Raw genomic sequence first — 16,160 nt, 5'->3', positions numbered from 1 at the left:
GTCGAAAGACGATAGACGGGGGTAAACCGTCCACTGTTTCTAACACCGATTCTTTGTGAAAATCCTTGAAGACTCTCCGAAACTCATAATTTCATTAGAAAACTGCGCGAAAGCTCGGGAGTTGAAAGTTATTATGATTATAACTATTCTGTCAGGATGACGTCAAAAAAAAAATAAGTCAGGTAGTTTGATAACTTCCTTTCTGGAAGGTGAGGACCGGAGTAAACAACTTTGTTGCAAGTTTTACAGTATGAAACAAACTTGTTAACGAGAAAACACTTCTGTATTTCTTCAGATTGTATATGTGACAAGAAGGTAACAACGTGTTGAGTTTCCTGCCTTATCCCCAGAATAATTAATTCACATCTCTTCTTTGTCATGCGAGTTTGATAAGTATCCTTCTGTCCTTAAAGATTGTGTGTATATATATGCAAATAGATCGCAAATCATTTATGTATATCTCCCTCTTGGTTACGAGACTACAAGTAACAAAATTACCACATCAATATTTGGCGTATATTTTTAGTCTAGTAATAGCAAAGCCTTCATACGTGACCCTGACTTCTTAGAACATTTATTCTTGCCCAATCAGTAAATTCAAAAGGCCAGTCATGCCTGACCTACCGTGCAATAAAACCCCATATCATCCATTGGCGTTCTTGTCACAACAAAGAGCTTGGAGACAATGGGACAAGAAATTATTAGATGAATTTTAATCAACAGTGAGTTGAACGAGCAGTTACAATGATATGAAACGGTGTCACAATTCAACAGATCACCCTGTGAGTCCATTGAAAGCAGGTTAGAGTTCCGCTGAATACGAAGTAAACAGTCTTTGCGAGACTTAAACGAAGCCTAGAAGAGGACTAGCTATGCTGGCTCCTTCGTTGTCTGTCGGTCACCAAAGGCAACCGGGTGACGATAGAAAGGTAGCGTGGATAGACACTCATTTGAAAAACTGCGGCAACGAGAGTCATTCTGTTGTAAGTGGAAGACCAAGAATTCTCTTAGAAGCAGTTTGCCAAGGGAGACTTCGGCAAGTTCGCCTGCTGTTAGACGCAGGTGTTAACGTGAACTGCAAAGATTTGGACAGTGGGCAAACAGCGTTGGTTAGAGCCATGTTTTTAGATAACATTAAACTTCGTCGACGGACCGCGAAGATGCTGATGAACTACGGCGCGAAAGTAAAATTATTGGACAAGTTTGGTCGATCGGCTCTGTCGTGGGCCTGTCTTCTGGGACGAGAGGATATGGTCAAATTGTTTTTCAGCCATCCCGAGGTAGACCTTGCATTGGGAAGCATCGATTGTGAGGGAAACACGAACTTAATTTTAGCAAGCATGTCGGGCAATGTAAACATTGTTAAAACGATATCAAAAGTTTTCAGAAGGAACAGACTTGACGTAAACAGAGTCAACAATCGAGGAAAAAGTGCGTTGAAGATTGCCTACAGCAAAAAATTTACAGACTGCGCGGAGGTGCTTTTGAACGAAGGCCATGTAACACCATGTGCCGACGAGACAAATCTACTGCGAGACGCATTCAGCGCCTCAACGGTACAGAAAACTAAGAACAAGCCGCACACAGGGCTGCGGCAAAACTCTTGTAATCTACCGAGGTTATTTGGTCTGTACACAGAACAGCTCACAAATTCGTATCCTAAAAATTGTAGGTCTGGAGGAGGTGTGAAGTACTCAGCTTATTAATTAAAAAGGGATTACACTGTAAAGATTAGAGGATTAACTCACGGGACACCTGGATCATCGCTCAAGATTGTGATATCCCCTCCCATGAAATAAACTGGAGTACGTTGAAGTAGGAAAAAACCGCTCTAACAGTCTCCGGGTAATTTAACGTCGTTTAGTTTGTATGATAAGCAGTTTTCCCATAAAGAATGATATTTTAATTACATATTTTAATTAGGTAAGAAATTATAAATGTTTATGTAGGACTGAGAACAATTAAGGCAAGATAACATTGTTTTGAGAAAAAAAATATAAGAAAGTGTAGTATTATGTGATTTGGGGTGCGTTCCTTTGGGGTGATCCGGATCCGGATCAGTGACCCAAGATCACTCGGATCATGGTGCATCATAGGAACCGACGAATCTACTCTAGTCACGGATTCATCGGTTCCTTTGATGCACCATGATTCGAGTGATCTTGGATCACTGATCCTGTTCCAGATCATCCCAAAGGAACGCACCCTTGACCTGCCGGTGGTAATTCACGGCTAAGACTACTGAGAGCGAAACTGAGTAGGAGCGATTCCAAAAACTACCACGTCTATTGTAGGAGAGAACTCATGTCTAATATGTACTTAGTGACAACAGCCGAGAATAAAAAACGAAAACCCAAATACTCGTTTCAAGAAAATGAAAATTCGATCAAAATCTATAATTTCTCGTCCAACAGTTTTCGCGTTGTGCTAGATTTGATATGGATACAATTAAGTGGTAAAGCCAGTGAGAATTGCCGGAAGGTGGAGAGATCAGTAGCATTGCCAAAAAGTCTCAGAACATGGCTTTACAACAACGATCAACACGACAGGTACGTGGCCCATCGTATTTGCCGTGGATTTATAACCAATGGTCTTGGGGTTCTGAGGATCTGAATGATGTTTAATTGATAACTAAGAATTGGAGAATTGGTCAAAATTTTTCGGCTGCGAAAGGAAGCGCTTTTTCACCGAATGATAGCTGAATTCTTAGAAATTTACTGATCAGTAGTTGAGAAATGGGATCACATTTTAACAGATAGCTAAGAAATCGCCAAAACTTTAACTGATAATTGAAATCCTCAGTATTAGCCTCTTGCAGTCTGTTTCTTTGAAGTGTTGTTCACTGCTAGGTTTGTTCACGTTTGACCCAAAAAGTGTTTTGTAAAAACCTTATTACCCTGGTAGGGCTGTGCAGATTTCTCAAAGAGTTTCAGTGAAATTTCTAAGACAATGTCTTTTAACCAGACAAAAAACCGGAAACAAAATCAGGCAATAGCTGAACAAAGGCGACCATGGCTTTATTAAAATCGTTATGCCAATACAATACCCACGCAAACATTAAAAAAGCGACTACATTTCAGTTCAAAAAAAATCCAATTACCGAGAGAATGAATCATCCAAATGAAAGCACAATGGACTGAGTACTACTCTATATATCGTTCATAAGTTTGACCCACACTGTGTGCAACGTAATCTCCAAAAGTACCACAAAAGTTGTAACCACATTAAGATACAAAACTGACTCGAGGTCTCTACTATTTTTTTAATCTACAACGGGAAAATGAAACTGACAAACGCTTCGAACGAGTTTTTACAATCACGAGGGCCTGATTTTCATCTCTGCCCTCTTAGCGGAGTAGCTTCCACCCTTCCAATGACGCCAGTTGACCCCATCGTGGTTGGATTTGTGAGGCCCATGGTAATAGTAGCCATTTAGGTTGGCAACTACGCACGAGTTGAACCACCAGCCTCCTTTATATGCCGCGGCGCAGTTTCCCGAAGTTTTATCATTGTCGCGATCTTTGGTTGAAAACGGTGAGTTACGATGATAGCCCAATGAATCACCAGCAGTACCTGAAAATAACGGCGTGCAAAAAACACAGCGATTAACACGCGGGAGCACGAGAACCGCGGCCCTTCTGGAAGTTTCGACTTGCATGGGAGCGATTAGGGGTCTTAGGGGAAACTGTGTTTCATTTTCGGAGAGGAAAGAACAAAATCAGTGATCAGGGGGTGGGGTGGGGATAAGGCAAAGCACTGAAAGCCCTACATCTACTTTTGTGATAGATCAGCGGAACTTAATTGCGTGGTGATTATGTGAGTCACTACACGTAAAATTGGGGATATGTTTGTGAATCCTTACCTTCCCAAAACAAAGCATGTATGTTTCAGTTTAATGAACATTAACGGTATAAATTGATGCTTTCTTCTTTTGGAGGAGAAAGAACTTGGCGGATTTACAGCTTACAAAAACTGATCTAAAACCGGCTAAGCAAACAGGTTGCATCGCCTACCAGAATATGTTCCAAGACTGAGTTTATAGTTATTTCTTTCACTTGAAACAGCGAACATGTCGTAATCAGCGTATGCAGTCTTTCCTTGTGTATCCTCGAGATCCACTCGCAGTCTGTTCTTTGCCTTCGTCAGGCGGTTAATTTTGTCCAATCCCAGCCAAAACTCACCATTCAGATTACCAAAGCCACGCCTGTAGTCGGCCCAACCACGATTGAAATCAACGGAGCCATCCAATCTTTTCTGGAACACTGTCCACCCTCCACCGGCTGTTGTTTGGTCGCAGAAGACATCAAACAGTCCGGGATCGTTATCAGATTTGATAACCTCGACCAAAACAAACCATTAACCAATCGCTGCGCAAATTTTCGTTCACGTGACATTATTTGGTAGCAACAGTGTATAATTCAATATGGCGGTCGACGGGGTGCTGCGATGAAAGGAGTTACTTTTTTCACAACATCACAATGCAATTTCATTTAATTGTAATTGTATGTTTGCTTCGCAATAGGTTACTGGATTATGGAATAGAAACAGAGATGTATGGAAGAAAACTGTCTTTGTCCAAAAGCTACAGCGAAAAGTTTCATTTTCAGATAGACACCGTATAATATTTGTTCCGAGTAAAAACACACGAAGGTAGACAACAGTTATTCTGTTCACAAAAGCGTTGTTTATTGATACTAATATGATAGCTTCTATTTTCACTCAGGCTTCATTTTCTTGGTAGTTGGCGAAGCTGGCTGTTCAACAGTCTGTATAAAATATAAACGAAACACTAACAGTAAATACATCTTGAGTTCACAAATTGACACTGAACAAGTTGCTTCTATATTCCAAGCGGAGAGCTGTAACTGAATTTCGTTCAATTTGCATGAGCGAAGCGTGGTTAGGACCGAAACATCTCCTACTATGATTCATTACTATGAAATGGAAATTACAGTATGGGAACAGTTCGCGACCCTCTCTCTGTCGACTCTCTGTCCAGATATACTGAAGATAGAGTAGCTTACCTCGATGGCCATATCCCATCCCACGCCTAATTTCATTTCTGCGATTGCTAATTCAATCCCCTCTGCCGTATTGTACATTTCGTTTCCATCTTTGATGCACTGGAGTTCTCTTTGTCGTTGTGGGCTCGCCTGATATGGTTCTGGAACAACAACAAAAATATAGCAGGTATATTTACTTTAATTCGTGATACACCTCCGTTCCGTGGAATGGGTACATGCAACAGTTTATGTCGTGAGATGTGACAGTAAACTGGGAAGTCTTGGCATTTCCGGAAAAAAAATTGTTTTAGTTGTAGATCAGTAGTCTATTGTTGTGCATTCGGTGATATGGAAAAACGCTTTTAATGACTGATTCATATAAAAGAAACTATAATTCAAGTAATGTGTTTTCGTACCATAGTTCACTCGCTAAATCCAACAATAAGCTTCATTATATAACGACTGGTGTGCCAGAAAACTGACCTAGTTTGGCCGGCATTTCCGGAAAATATTTCAGGACCGCGAGTTGTTGAAATTGACTCTAAAATATAGGCAACTTACCCTTTAACGTGATTGTCGGTTTTCCCGCAGTCCGAAAGGTGTTTTAGTTCCCTGTTTATGAAGTATTGCACCCGGCCTATCTGTCTTCCAGCAACTTCTCTCAAAGTGTAATTTTTCTCAGCGCTCTTGGATACCAGACTGTGGCACGTCTAGAAGCGTCTCGGGTATTTCTCTAATTTCCGACAAAACACAACGAAGTGCGAACGAGTCTTTGTTTCCAATTTTCAGGAAGGACATGAAAAGGAGTTCCTTCTGGCCCCTTGATTTTGACCTCATGGTAACCCTTCAAAAGAAAATAAACAACTAATGTTAGATTCGCAAGTGGTTTCTCAACCACCTGCACTGCCGTATCATGAATCGAGCGACTCACTAAGAGCTATATTTTTTTCTGAAGGGGCTTAGATGATTTATGTAAGTTACTTTTACGTACCCCTTGATTTTGCCACCAGTAATTCTTAAAGTTGAATGGTGCGTGTCTGTCAGGCCTAAAAGGAACGAAAATTTTATGCTGCAAAACTCGACAACAATAAACCTACCCTACGTAATGACCAAACTATATCCACAAAATCGACATAAATTTGCTATTTTGATTCTATGGGTACCAGCATCCGCCATCTCAATACCTAGGAACATATCGATTACAGCTGTAAATATGGCCGCCGTTACGAACAACACATCGCAAATCAAAATACCCCCGTGCACTTTTTTCACAGATCGTGCACAACACTAAAAACACGTTAAATCCCAAGAATATGGCGTGAAGATTAACGACATATTTTTTGCAATTTTCGCAAAAATCTCCAGGTAACTTAAATCTAATGACAAAATGAAAACATACCTGGTTTGGATGGAAAATTGCAAGCGCTGTTTCATTTTACGAGTAGCATTTTACATCGTTTACGCTGGTCTTCAACCGCCATCTTCAAAACACGTGAGGCTCCTTCTTTTCTGGTAATTATCGAATAGAATTATGGGTAAATTACCCGAGTATTAATAATCGAACAAATAACGAGCAAAGCGAAGTGAATACGAAAACTCCCGGTTTTTTGAAATGGCCGCCATGTTTTGACGTCACATGGTTATCAAATCTGATAACGATCCCGGACTGTCAAAGGCACCTGAATCATCGGGGTCGATTGTGTAAACACCGTTGATTCTTTCGCCAGATTTATACAGCTCAGCACAGTTTTTCTTCACTGCAAAAGTATAGAGTTATTTCAGTACATGACAGCGAGCAACGAGAAAGCGAAATAATTTTATCCGTAGCAGTGTTCACCTACCTGGCTTAAAAGTTTTGTTCCCCGTCATTGCATCGATTTTTTTCTGTACATCTGCTAGTTGATTCTCTATTTTGATCAGATGCGCCTTGATTTCTTTGTTTGGCGGTCCTGAGTAATAGTTGTTGAAGTGCACGTTGTGGCATTTGGTCGACGGAGAAACAACTGGCGTTTTGTTGGACGCAACTTGGTTCGATGCATTCGTCACGCTACTTGCTGGTTGAAACAGTAAACTACAACAGAACAGACACAAGAAAGCGTAAATCAAAATCATTCTCGGCTGAAACGTGACCTCAATGTAGTCTGCGAGGATGTGTTATCGATAGCTAACTAAGCTCAACTAACTCGTACAATGATTACTTCGTCGGGATACGAGCCGCTTTTTCGTGTTTCACAGATTGAGTCATTCTTGAATAATTGTTGTCAATCGAGCGGAAGTTTTTCTTTGCTAATTCCTAAATATTGTTTGCAAAAGGGCACAAAATGATTGACAAAATAATTTATAGGCTACCCTTTCACCATAAACGTCGCAAAAAGAAATAATTCAGGAACTGAGTAATTCCTGTACCATTCCAAGATACCGGCATACCTAGTGACAATAAGGAAATATTTGCCACAGAAAAATTTGGGCTTTTCTAGAAAAATTGTGAATGGAAAATATTATCCCATTAAAATTAGTATGCGTGTACTGAGTCAATGTTAAGATATGTCGAGTAAAATCAAATGAAACGTCTTAGACCGATCATCATAAGTTTGTCCTTCTTTTGTGTATCTGCCTCTGTAATATTGGAGGAGGAAACAAGTAACTGGACCCAGAGTTACTGAAAAGCCAGACCGAGGCTGGGTGAAGAAAAGGAAATAAGCAGGAGGCAATTACCGATGTAGGGCAAACATTTATAACCCTTGTATGGGCAAACTGAAGTTGGGGGGGGGGGGGGCGGGTGGTGGGAGTGTAGTTTTGTCCCCCAACTCACCCTTTCTAGGGGTTGAGCCCACACAGGTTTTTTTTTTCGCGCGCCCGGGTTCAACCCCATATAGCGCGGGGTGTTCAGGGACTGGACTATGTTCAGTGGTAAGGCTTTGCATTGATTTGTAATCGACTGAAGAATATCTCTGTTTTTTCTTTCAAAAGCTACAATATACAACACGTGGTGTTCTCTCCATGTCTTTTACAGTGCATTTGTATGCCATCAGGTAGTCGTCGTTTACTAAAAATTTCTGATTATTTCTGTCCACCTTCATGAGAGCTAAAAAGGGGCTCGTTATTGCTCGCGCTACAAGCCTGTGTGTTACAGTTTTTACTTTTGAATTGAAGACACATAAGCGGCACGAGGGAGCTGTTCCTCTCGTCAACGATGTTAACAAGCGTGTCGGGCGATGTAAACATTGTTTACAGGATATCAAAAGTGTCAGGGGGAACAGACTGGACTTAAACAGGGCAAGACTACGAGACTATGATCATAGTCTCTTGACACGACTGAAATCATTTACACTTGTTTGGTTTAGAGAAAAAGTATTAAAATCAGAAAGTAAGCGCGGTTTCATTACGCGGACATGCTAAATGACTTTAAGTGTGAAGGAGATAATGGAAAATAGTAAACACCAAGAAGAATACTGGCTCCGGAAAACGCCAGGGATAAAGTTTGGAGGAAGGAGAAAGAACTTCATTTACTTCTTCCCCTTTATAAATATTATAGCCATAGGCACACGGGCACCTTCCGACTTGGGTGGGGGCGAGGTGGCGGTGGTCAAAATTCTTGCCCGAAAAAATTACACCATGCCCGAACGCGCGAGTGTTGAAATCGGGATACAAACGTATTTAGATTGCGGTAAAAACAAAAACGTTCACAGTTCTCAAGTCTAATAAAACTGCTATAGCTCCGAAATTGTTATTTTGAAACCTCGCATACTCCATGGCTTTGATCGACAGCCTAGTAAATCAGAAACTCAAGAAAAAGTTATTTCCTCGTCAAAAAAACTTCAAGAAAAATTTTTAAAACGGATATTCGCTGAGTCGTTCAAAAACTGGTTCTTTTCAGAGCCATCATGAAAACAAAAGTCTTGGCAGTCTGTCTTGGTTTTCGTTCACTTTGATTCTTTTGTCACTGTTGGGAAATTGGGTATGGAAATAAATTCCATATCGTGGATTTCCACGTTTGTAGCCGACATTTATAGCTTTTCTAAAACAGAATACCTGGACCCCTCATATCATGTGACTTAAAGTCCGCTCAGGCAAGTCAAACGTCAGAGATAGTACCTTACGAGTTTTAAGTAAAATCGTTTGGCATGTTTTCTGTCAAGTACCGTTGCCCGAATCATAAGCGTTCCTCGCCCCCCTCCGCTCCCAGCCCATATGCCTGTCATTATAGGAATCGTTAACCTAATACGGCATTTTAGATGTAAAACCCCGCTCAGAGAGGTAAAAGTAAAATAGTATTGAAGCCCCCGAAACATAGCTTAGAAGACCAACTACTCAGGCTAAGTGATTTTTTTTTTAAGTTAAATTTAAAAACCTACGGAGGAGGTGGCATTGGAAGGAAAATTATGCCTTACTCTCCATTTAGCACGGCTGCATTGATCCAAGACTCACAAAATACTAGTCCCAGAAAAATAAATTTGAACAAGAAACTTTTCCCACAGTTTTATTTTAACTTTTTGCTCAAACGTTTCATGGGTCAATCATACTAACAGCTTACGAGTTGCTTTGGTGAAAATGATTGCTCTCTCTCTTGGTCTGAAGGAGTTGGAAGAAAAATTAATTGAAGTTAATTTATCGTCCCGTGAACAAAGTGAAAGAAACAGAGCATTAAAACGAGAAGAAGGCATTCGCTTTGTACTAGATTTAACATTAGCGGCCTTTAGATTTGAGCACGAGTACGACATCGAGTACGAGCACAACTTTTCAATTCTAGTTTTCAGGCTTCACGTTATCACATCACATACTCATTACATGCCATGAGCTAGCCTCTCTGCCTAAAACCAGCATGAACAGCGAGGACTCCGGAAACGTCACTGATTTGAAATCGAAAATCGTACTCGTCCTCAATCTCGTACTCGTAGTCCAATCTAAAGGTCCCTATTTATAATTACAGATACGGATACCAATATTCGGCGTAAAAAAATAAGTGTCCAAGGTTGCTAATTAAAGATTGGTTTGACGCTCGTCTAGCATTAAGCGATCGTTCCTGTCGAATATTTAAAAGGAATGGTCTTGGGAGCTCTAAGGATCTGAATGGGGTTTGACTGATAACTAAAAATTGCAGAATTGGTCAAAATTTTATGACGCGGTTTTTAGACTAACAGCTGAATTCTTACAAAAGATGAACTGATAGCCGAGAAATGTGCTGAAATATGAACAGATAGCTGAGAAATCGCTAAAAAAGGTGCCTGACAACTGAGATTCCAGTACCTCCATCCAGACAAATTTATTGGAAGTGCTGTTCACCGTTTCGTTTGTTCACGTTTGTTCTGAAGGAAGTTAACTCTTACCACACTGGTTTTACTGACCTAGCAAGTCTGGAGCGGATTTCTCAATGCGTTCAAGCAAAATTCGTTAGACAATTCTTTTAAGCCGAAAGAAAAAAAACGAAGAAAAAAAAATAAACGAAACAATATCGGGCACCAATGGAGACAAGGCTACCACGGCTTTATATATTAAAACGTTTATAACCGCCCAATACAATACACGCTAAAACAAATTGCATTTCAGTTTACAAATTGAGCAACCAAAAAAAATCCACCATATAAAAGTAGAAGACAGTACTACAAAATATGTCTAACATCTTTCATAAGTTTGACCCACACCGTGTACAACATAATCTCGAACAGAACCACAAAAGTTATAATCACATTTAAGGTAGGAAAGTGAATCGGGGAGCTAGTTATCGATATTTTAATCTAGTACGGAAAACTAAAACTGACGCACGCCTCCAACGAGTTTTAACTGAAGTCAACGGGCCTGATCTTCATCTCTGTCCGCTTAGCGGAGTAGCTTCCACCCTTCCAGGTACGCCAGTTGACGCCGTCGTGGACGGATTTGTGAGGCCCACGGTAATAGTAGCCATTCAGGTTGGAATATGCACAGCAGTTGAACCACCAAGCTCCTTTAGTTACCACAACGCAGTTTCCCGGGCAATTATCATTGTCGCGATCTTTTGATGTAAACGGTGAGTTACGATGATAGCCCAATGAATCACCAGTAGTTCCTGAAAATAAAGGCGTGCAAAAACTGACAGCACTGAGTTAACGAATATATAGGGGAAACTGTTTTTCATCTACGAGGGAAAAAGAACAAGCAAAACTGTAAGCCTGGATTATTTTCGGCGAACGGTGAAGCCGAGGGAGACTAGGCAATACAGAAAGCCCTGGATAAACCTTCAGCAGATTGATTTATATGTCCAAGGCGTTTCCACTCGTAGAAATGAGTACATGTTGTCTATGAATCCTTGCCTTCCCAAAACAAGGCATTGAGAGGAAGACTAGATGGTTTTGTTACTTTGAAAAACTGAACTAAATCGATGTAAACATATAATTATTGCATAAACGCCTACCGGATTATTTTCCAAGACTGAGTTCATAGTTGCTTCTTTCACTCGAAACAGCAAAAACGTCGTACTCAGCGTATGCAGTCTTTCCTTGTGTATCTTCGAGATCCACTCGCAGTCTGTTCTTTGCCTTCGTCAGGCGGTTAATTTTGTCCAATCCCAGCCAAAACTCACCATTCAGATTACCAAAGCCACGCTTGTAGTCGGGCCAACCGCGGGTGCTGAAATCAACGGAGCCATCCAATCTATTCTGGAACACTGTCCACCCTCCACCGGCTGTTGTTTGGTCGCAGAAGACATCAAAGGCACCTGAATCATCGGGGTCGATTGTGTAAACACCGTTGATTCTTTCGCCAGATTTATACAACTCAGCACAGTTTTTCTTCACTGCAAAAGTATAGAGTTATTTCAGTACATGACAGCGAGCAACGAGAAAGCGAAAGAATTTTATCCGTAGTATTCACTTACCTGGCTTAAAAGTTTTGTTCCCTGTCATTGCAACGAGTTTTTTCTGTGCATCTGCTAGTTGATTCTCTATTTTGATGAGATGCGCCTTGATATCTTTGTTTGGCGGTCCTGAGTAATAGTTGTTGAAGTGCACGTTGTGGCATTTGGTCGACGGAGAAACAACTGGCGTTTTGTTGGACGCAACTTGGTTCGATGCATTTGTCACGCTACTGGCTGGTTGAAACAGTAAGCTGCAAATGAAAAGACAAAAAATCGCGTCAACGAAACTCATTCTCGGCTGAGAAGTGACCTCAACGTAGTGTGCGAAGATCTGTTAATTATAGTTAACTAAAGCTCGGCAAACTGGTGTGATGTTTACATGGTCAGGATCAAGCCGCTTTTTCGTGTTTCGCAGATTGACCCATTCAACCATCGGACGTTTTCTTTGTTATGTTTATTTCTGAACACTGTGTACAAAATCCACAAATTCACTCACAAAAGAATGTTTAGACTACGCATTCATCACAGACTCGCACAAAGAAATAATAATCAGGAAGTAACTAAGTTACTAGAGAGACGCGGCTGAAAAAAAATGGGTGTTCCGACGTATCTACTGACTCTAACGAAATTTTTGCCACATAAAAATTTGCGCTTTCCTAAAAATAGTAACAATTTGGTGACAGGAAAAAAGTACATTGTGAAAATTAGCATGCACGAATGGAATAACTGCAAATATATTGCGTGTAAAATTAAATAAAAATTGGAGCAATCATATTTACGGTTGCGCTAGGCACGATTTCCAGCCGCAGTTCGGGAAAGGAGCCCGCGCTCCTCCCCCATCTCAGGGAGGAACGTAGACCAGACACGAGAGAGCGGCGGAAATCGAGCCTACTATTTTTGAGCTTGACGGAAGAAACTAGTGACATTATGCCAAACCGACTGGTCAGAGATCGGCGGAACTTATCGAGGAAAATGGAACGACATTTTCCGATCAAACCGGGCCAACCAAGAGGAATGGCTCTTAAGATTTTTTAGTCCTTTTCCGAATTCCCTATGTGGGCAATGAACCAATTTGTCAAAAGTGGAACAGGGAATTTCGGTCGGAATAATATGGCCGAAATAAGCGGACCACCTTCAGAGGTGATCCTGAATATTCCGGTCGGAAGAAACCGAAACGGACCTTTCCATTTGACTTCCGACCGAAATTTCCGGAATCTTTAGCATAATGCATGGAAAGCACCCCTTGTGGTTGGATCCGATCACCTGCTACTGTGACAATTGAGAACATCAGGGAGGGGTCCTCTCTGATCAGGCAATTTGTCGCGTTGAGCTTTGTAGAAAATTGTCGAAATTGTTTTTGAAACAATTTCGAAATAGTATCTATTCCAACGTTTATCTAAAGGTTAACCAAGTCTTTCTCGAGGCAATTTACCGCGTGGTCGTGATGTTGTTGCCGTCTTACCCACTAGATATATGGAAAGCCAGTCATGTTTCATCTTCTTCAACAAAATCAACTGTGGATGTCTGGAGACGTCGAGCAGCACAATCTCACTCCGTAGTGAGGGGGACATCTGGGGGTTCTAAACACCGCAACACCGCAAAAAAAATTAACGAACACCGCATCACCGCAAGAAAAGTCAACGAAACACCGTCACCGCAACACGTACTTTCAGCGCCATGATTCGTTCGTCTACACGTAAAATAATACTTTTATACCTCAACAATTTTCCACAAAATAAACGCGTTGTTTCTGTCCTCGCTCCTCCACGTGTCTACCGAACACTGAGCTCCGGGTGGCAGAGGTCGAGTTACTTGTCAAGTTACGTATAAATGAAAACAGTTTCGGATTGGCAGCCGAAGCATATTGAAGATTGACTAGAAAGTGATGGTCTGTATTTTTTTACAAATTATTAACCTCAATGGTACATGTTTGTCATAAATTAGCTTCGATTAACGAAGTTTACATGCTAAATTTAGGTCAATTTTAGGTTTCAGAAAGCTAAATCAAAAAACCCCAGCACCGCAAACAATTTCATTTCACCGAACACCGCATCGTGAAAAACACAAACATCGCACACCGTAGGGTTTGAGAACACCGCAACACCGCAAGTTGAGATTTTATTCACCGCATCACCTTATTAAAAAAAACATCAACACCACAACACCGCAAATCCCCATGTCCCCCTCCGTAGTAATTATTGTTTCTCCTTCTCCTTTGTTTGACTGTGCTCGATCAAATTAATGCAAGAAACATAAGAACGTCTCTAGACAACAGTCTCTGCAGAAAAGCTGGACGAAGATAAATATGGTAATCGTTATAAGAAGCAAAACACCACCGTGCTTGCGAACAGTTATAAAAAAGCCGGGTCCCTTTCCATATAAGCCCGGGGGGAATGGGGGTGGGTGGTCCGTCGGACGAAAACCGCCAAAATGCCCCTAACTCTGAATTCCCGTGAATCGTATAAATTACAAGATTTTTATTCGATCTGAAATAAACACAGCAAATGACATACTTAAACAACAGCAACTAACCGAAAATAAAGGGCCTTAATACATCGTATCAACCAAGAAACAGGAACAGACTTCACTGAGTAAACCACGCGGTATTACACAATTGTTAATCACATGCGGTCGATTACCGAAATTGCACTACCAGAAACCAAAGGAAACAACTGAAGGTAACAAAGCCTTAGAAAACGGAAAAAAAGCCAACTTTAAAACTGACTCACTTCGTGATGGGATTCCAGAGTCCAATTAAACTGTAAAAACCTTTAAAACGGGAAGCTATCCATACCGATACGTTAACTGAAAACAGATTCCTGCATCGAGCTGCTCAAATTGCAATGTCAATCAATGTTATCATGTTTGATAAAGTGTAATATTAAACTATTAAAATCAATAATAAAACGCCACGCGAAATGTCACACAAACATTGACAAAGCGCTGTTCTTCATTACAACAGTAGGGTGGGGGAGGCAAAGTAACTCTACCAATGATCAAAGTGTAGTAATCAATTTTTGTTTTTTCTTTGAGAATGGTACTACTTTCCTGTTTGTGACAGCGCATTTGTATACGCTTAGGGCCACTTTTATCCTGTCAATTCGCAGATCCCATCTCATTTCACAGGTCTCATTTCAAATTTTGCTTTCCAGCTTATTATTAAAGCAAAGTAAAAGTGTTATACTTTCTACTCATTCAGCACTCTGTGTTAGCTTTCTCACAGCATGCTTACTTCTTTACTTTGTCTGCTTTTCCCAATCTGAGTATCTGTAGCAGCTTCAGGCTTACTCAAAGCTTGAACTTCAATAGGAGGATTGCATGAAAATCTTTGAACAGCAAATGTATGCAGCTAATATAATTATGTCTTCAAGGTTATACAACAGGGGCCTGGGTGGGGAAAGGAGATGGGGAGAGAAGTTTGGAGACATAAAAAATTAAATCTTCAAGATGGCCTTGTGGACAAGCCAATCACAAGAACCACTAGCCAAAATCCAGCAAAGTTAAAACTTCAGACATTTCACTCGCCCAGTAACCCAGGTGTAGATTAAGTTCAGTCATTTTAAAAACAAAGCACTAAGGGAAATGTTCCCAATGCCTCATAAATTCTCTGCAAGAATTTCATTTCTAGAATTGAACAAGGCTGTCAGTCAGTAAAGGCTGTAATTCATAACAGCTGCTATGGCTAAGTGTGTTTGATGACTCTTTGATGGGCCCTTGATGTTATGGCTGAAGGTGACTGTAGTTGATACAATTAACTCAAAAGGAAACAAGTTTGCTACAAGTGTGAAGATCAAGGCCACAGGTGAATCAAAACTTAATGACAACACTGAATCACAATCAGCAAAGTCAAGGAACCTAGCAAACTATTTTCCACACTAAACTTGAGATGATTGTATACAGACTGTTGTAATTTGTGAGGGTACATTTTCAATTTTTTAAACTTCTGTCTGTAAAGCTGGCGGGAGAATGTACTGAGAACTGAATGGAGAAGTGAACATGTTATTCCCAAAAAAATCTATACGAGGAAAATATGAAGTACATCCTTCATAAAAGATCAGTAAAAATCTTTTCCTGGTATCTCTACTTTAGATACTGTGGATATTACAGAAAATATTATAAAATTGTTTATTTGCATGACAAAACTGTATTCCGAGTTGTGCTTGTATCTTACTTAGAATGACAGAAGAAGAACACAAACAGGACTACAAGAACTTAAAGAAGTACCAATCCTGAGCTACATGTAACGCTACAAGTTATATCTGACAATGATTCAAATCTCGATGGCAAAGAAAAGGTTCATAAATGGACAGTGTACTAATACCCATATG

General features: G+C 40.5%; 3 protein-coding genes and 1 long non-coding RNA gene across 4 annotated transcripts; 1 reads left to right on the top strand and 3 right to left on the bottom strand.

The window, feature by feature from the left end:
- Positions 1–233: 233 nt before the first annotated feature.
- Positions 234–2,358, top strand: LOC110047295 (ankyrin repeat domain-containing protein 63-like). Its single transcript, XM_020753038.2, has one exon. It carries the CDS (start codon positions 873–875, stop codon positions 1,704–1,706), a length of 834 nt encoding a protein of 277 aa, XP_020608697.2. The 5' UTR covers positions 234–872; the 3' UTR covers positions 1,707–2,358.
- A 638-nt stretch (positions 2,359–2,996) lies between these two features.
- Positions 2,997–7,180, bottom strand: LOC110047287 (microfibril-associated glycoprotein 4-like). The gene is made up of 4 exons (XM_089289807.1): positions 6,845–7,180; positions 6,679–6,760; positions 4,014–4,309; positions 2,997–3,573 (listed from the first exon to the last, which is right to left on the bottom strand). Exons 1-4 carry the CDS (start codon positions 7,113–7,115, stop codon positions 3,317–3,319), a joined length of 906 nt encoding a protein of 301 aa, XP_089145933.1. The 5' UTR covers positions 7,116–7,180; the 3' UTR covers positions 2,997–3,316.
- LOC149112089 (uncharacterized) lies at positions 4,662–6,625 on the bottom strand. Its single transcript, XR_016207266.1, has 5 exons — positions 6,403–6,625; positions 5,995–6,049; positions 5,565–5,847; positions 5,025–5,164; positions 4,662–4,766 (listed from the first exon to the last, which is right to left on the bottom strand). It is a non-coding gene; the product is annotated as an uncharacterized LOC149112089 (long non-coding RNA).
- A 2,290-nt stretch (positions 7,181–9,470) lies between the features above and the next one.
- Positions 9,471–15,382, bottom strand: LOC110047306 (angiopoietin-related protein 7-like). The gene is made up of 3 exons (XM_020753050.2): positions 11,854–15,382; positions 11,392–11,772; positions 9,471–11,046 (listed from the first exon to the last, which is right to left on the bottom strand). The coding sequence occupies exons 1-2, from the start codon at positions 12,122–12,124 to the stop codon at positions 11,396–11,398; spliced, it is 648 nt and encodes a 215-aa protein (XP_020608709.2). The 5' UTR covers positions 12,125–15,382; the 3' UTR covers positions 9,471–11,046; positions 11,392–11,395.
- Between the last annotated feature and the right edge of the window lie 778 nt (positions 15,383–16,160).

Source organism: Orbicella faveolata, unplaced genomic scaffold (genome assembly GCF_042242905.1).
Source record: "Orbicella faveolata isolate gen_17 unplaced genomic scaffold, um_ofav_v1 contig_2, whole genome shotgun sequence".
NCBI classification, from domain to species: Eukaryota; Metazoa; Cnidaria; class Anthozoa; order Scleractinia; family Merulinidae; genus Orbicella; species Orbicella faveolata.
Note: the sequence above shows the minus strand (reverse complement) of the source record. Positions and strands in the feature narration are given on the sequence as shown.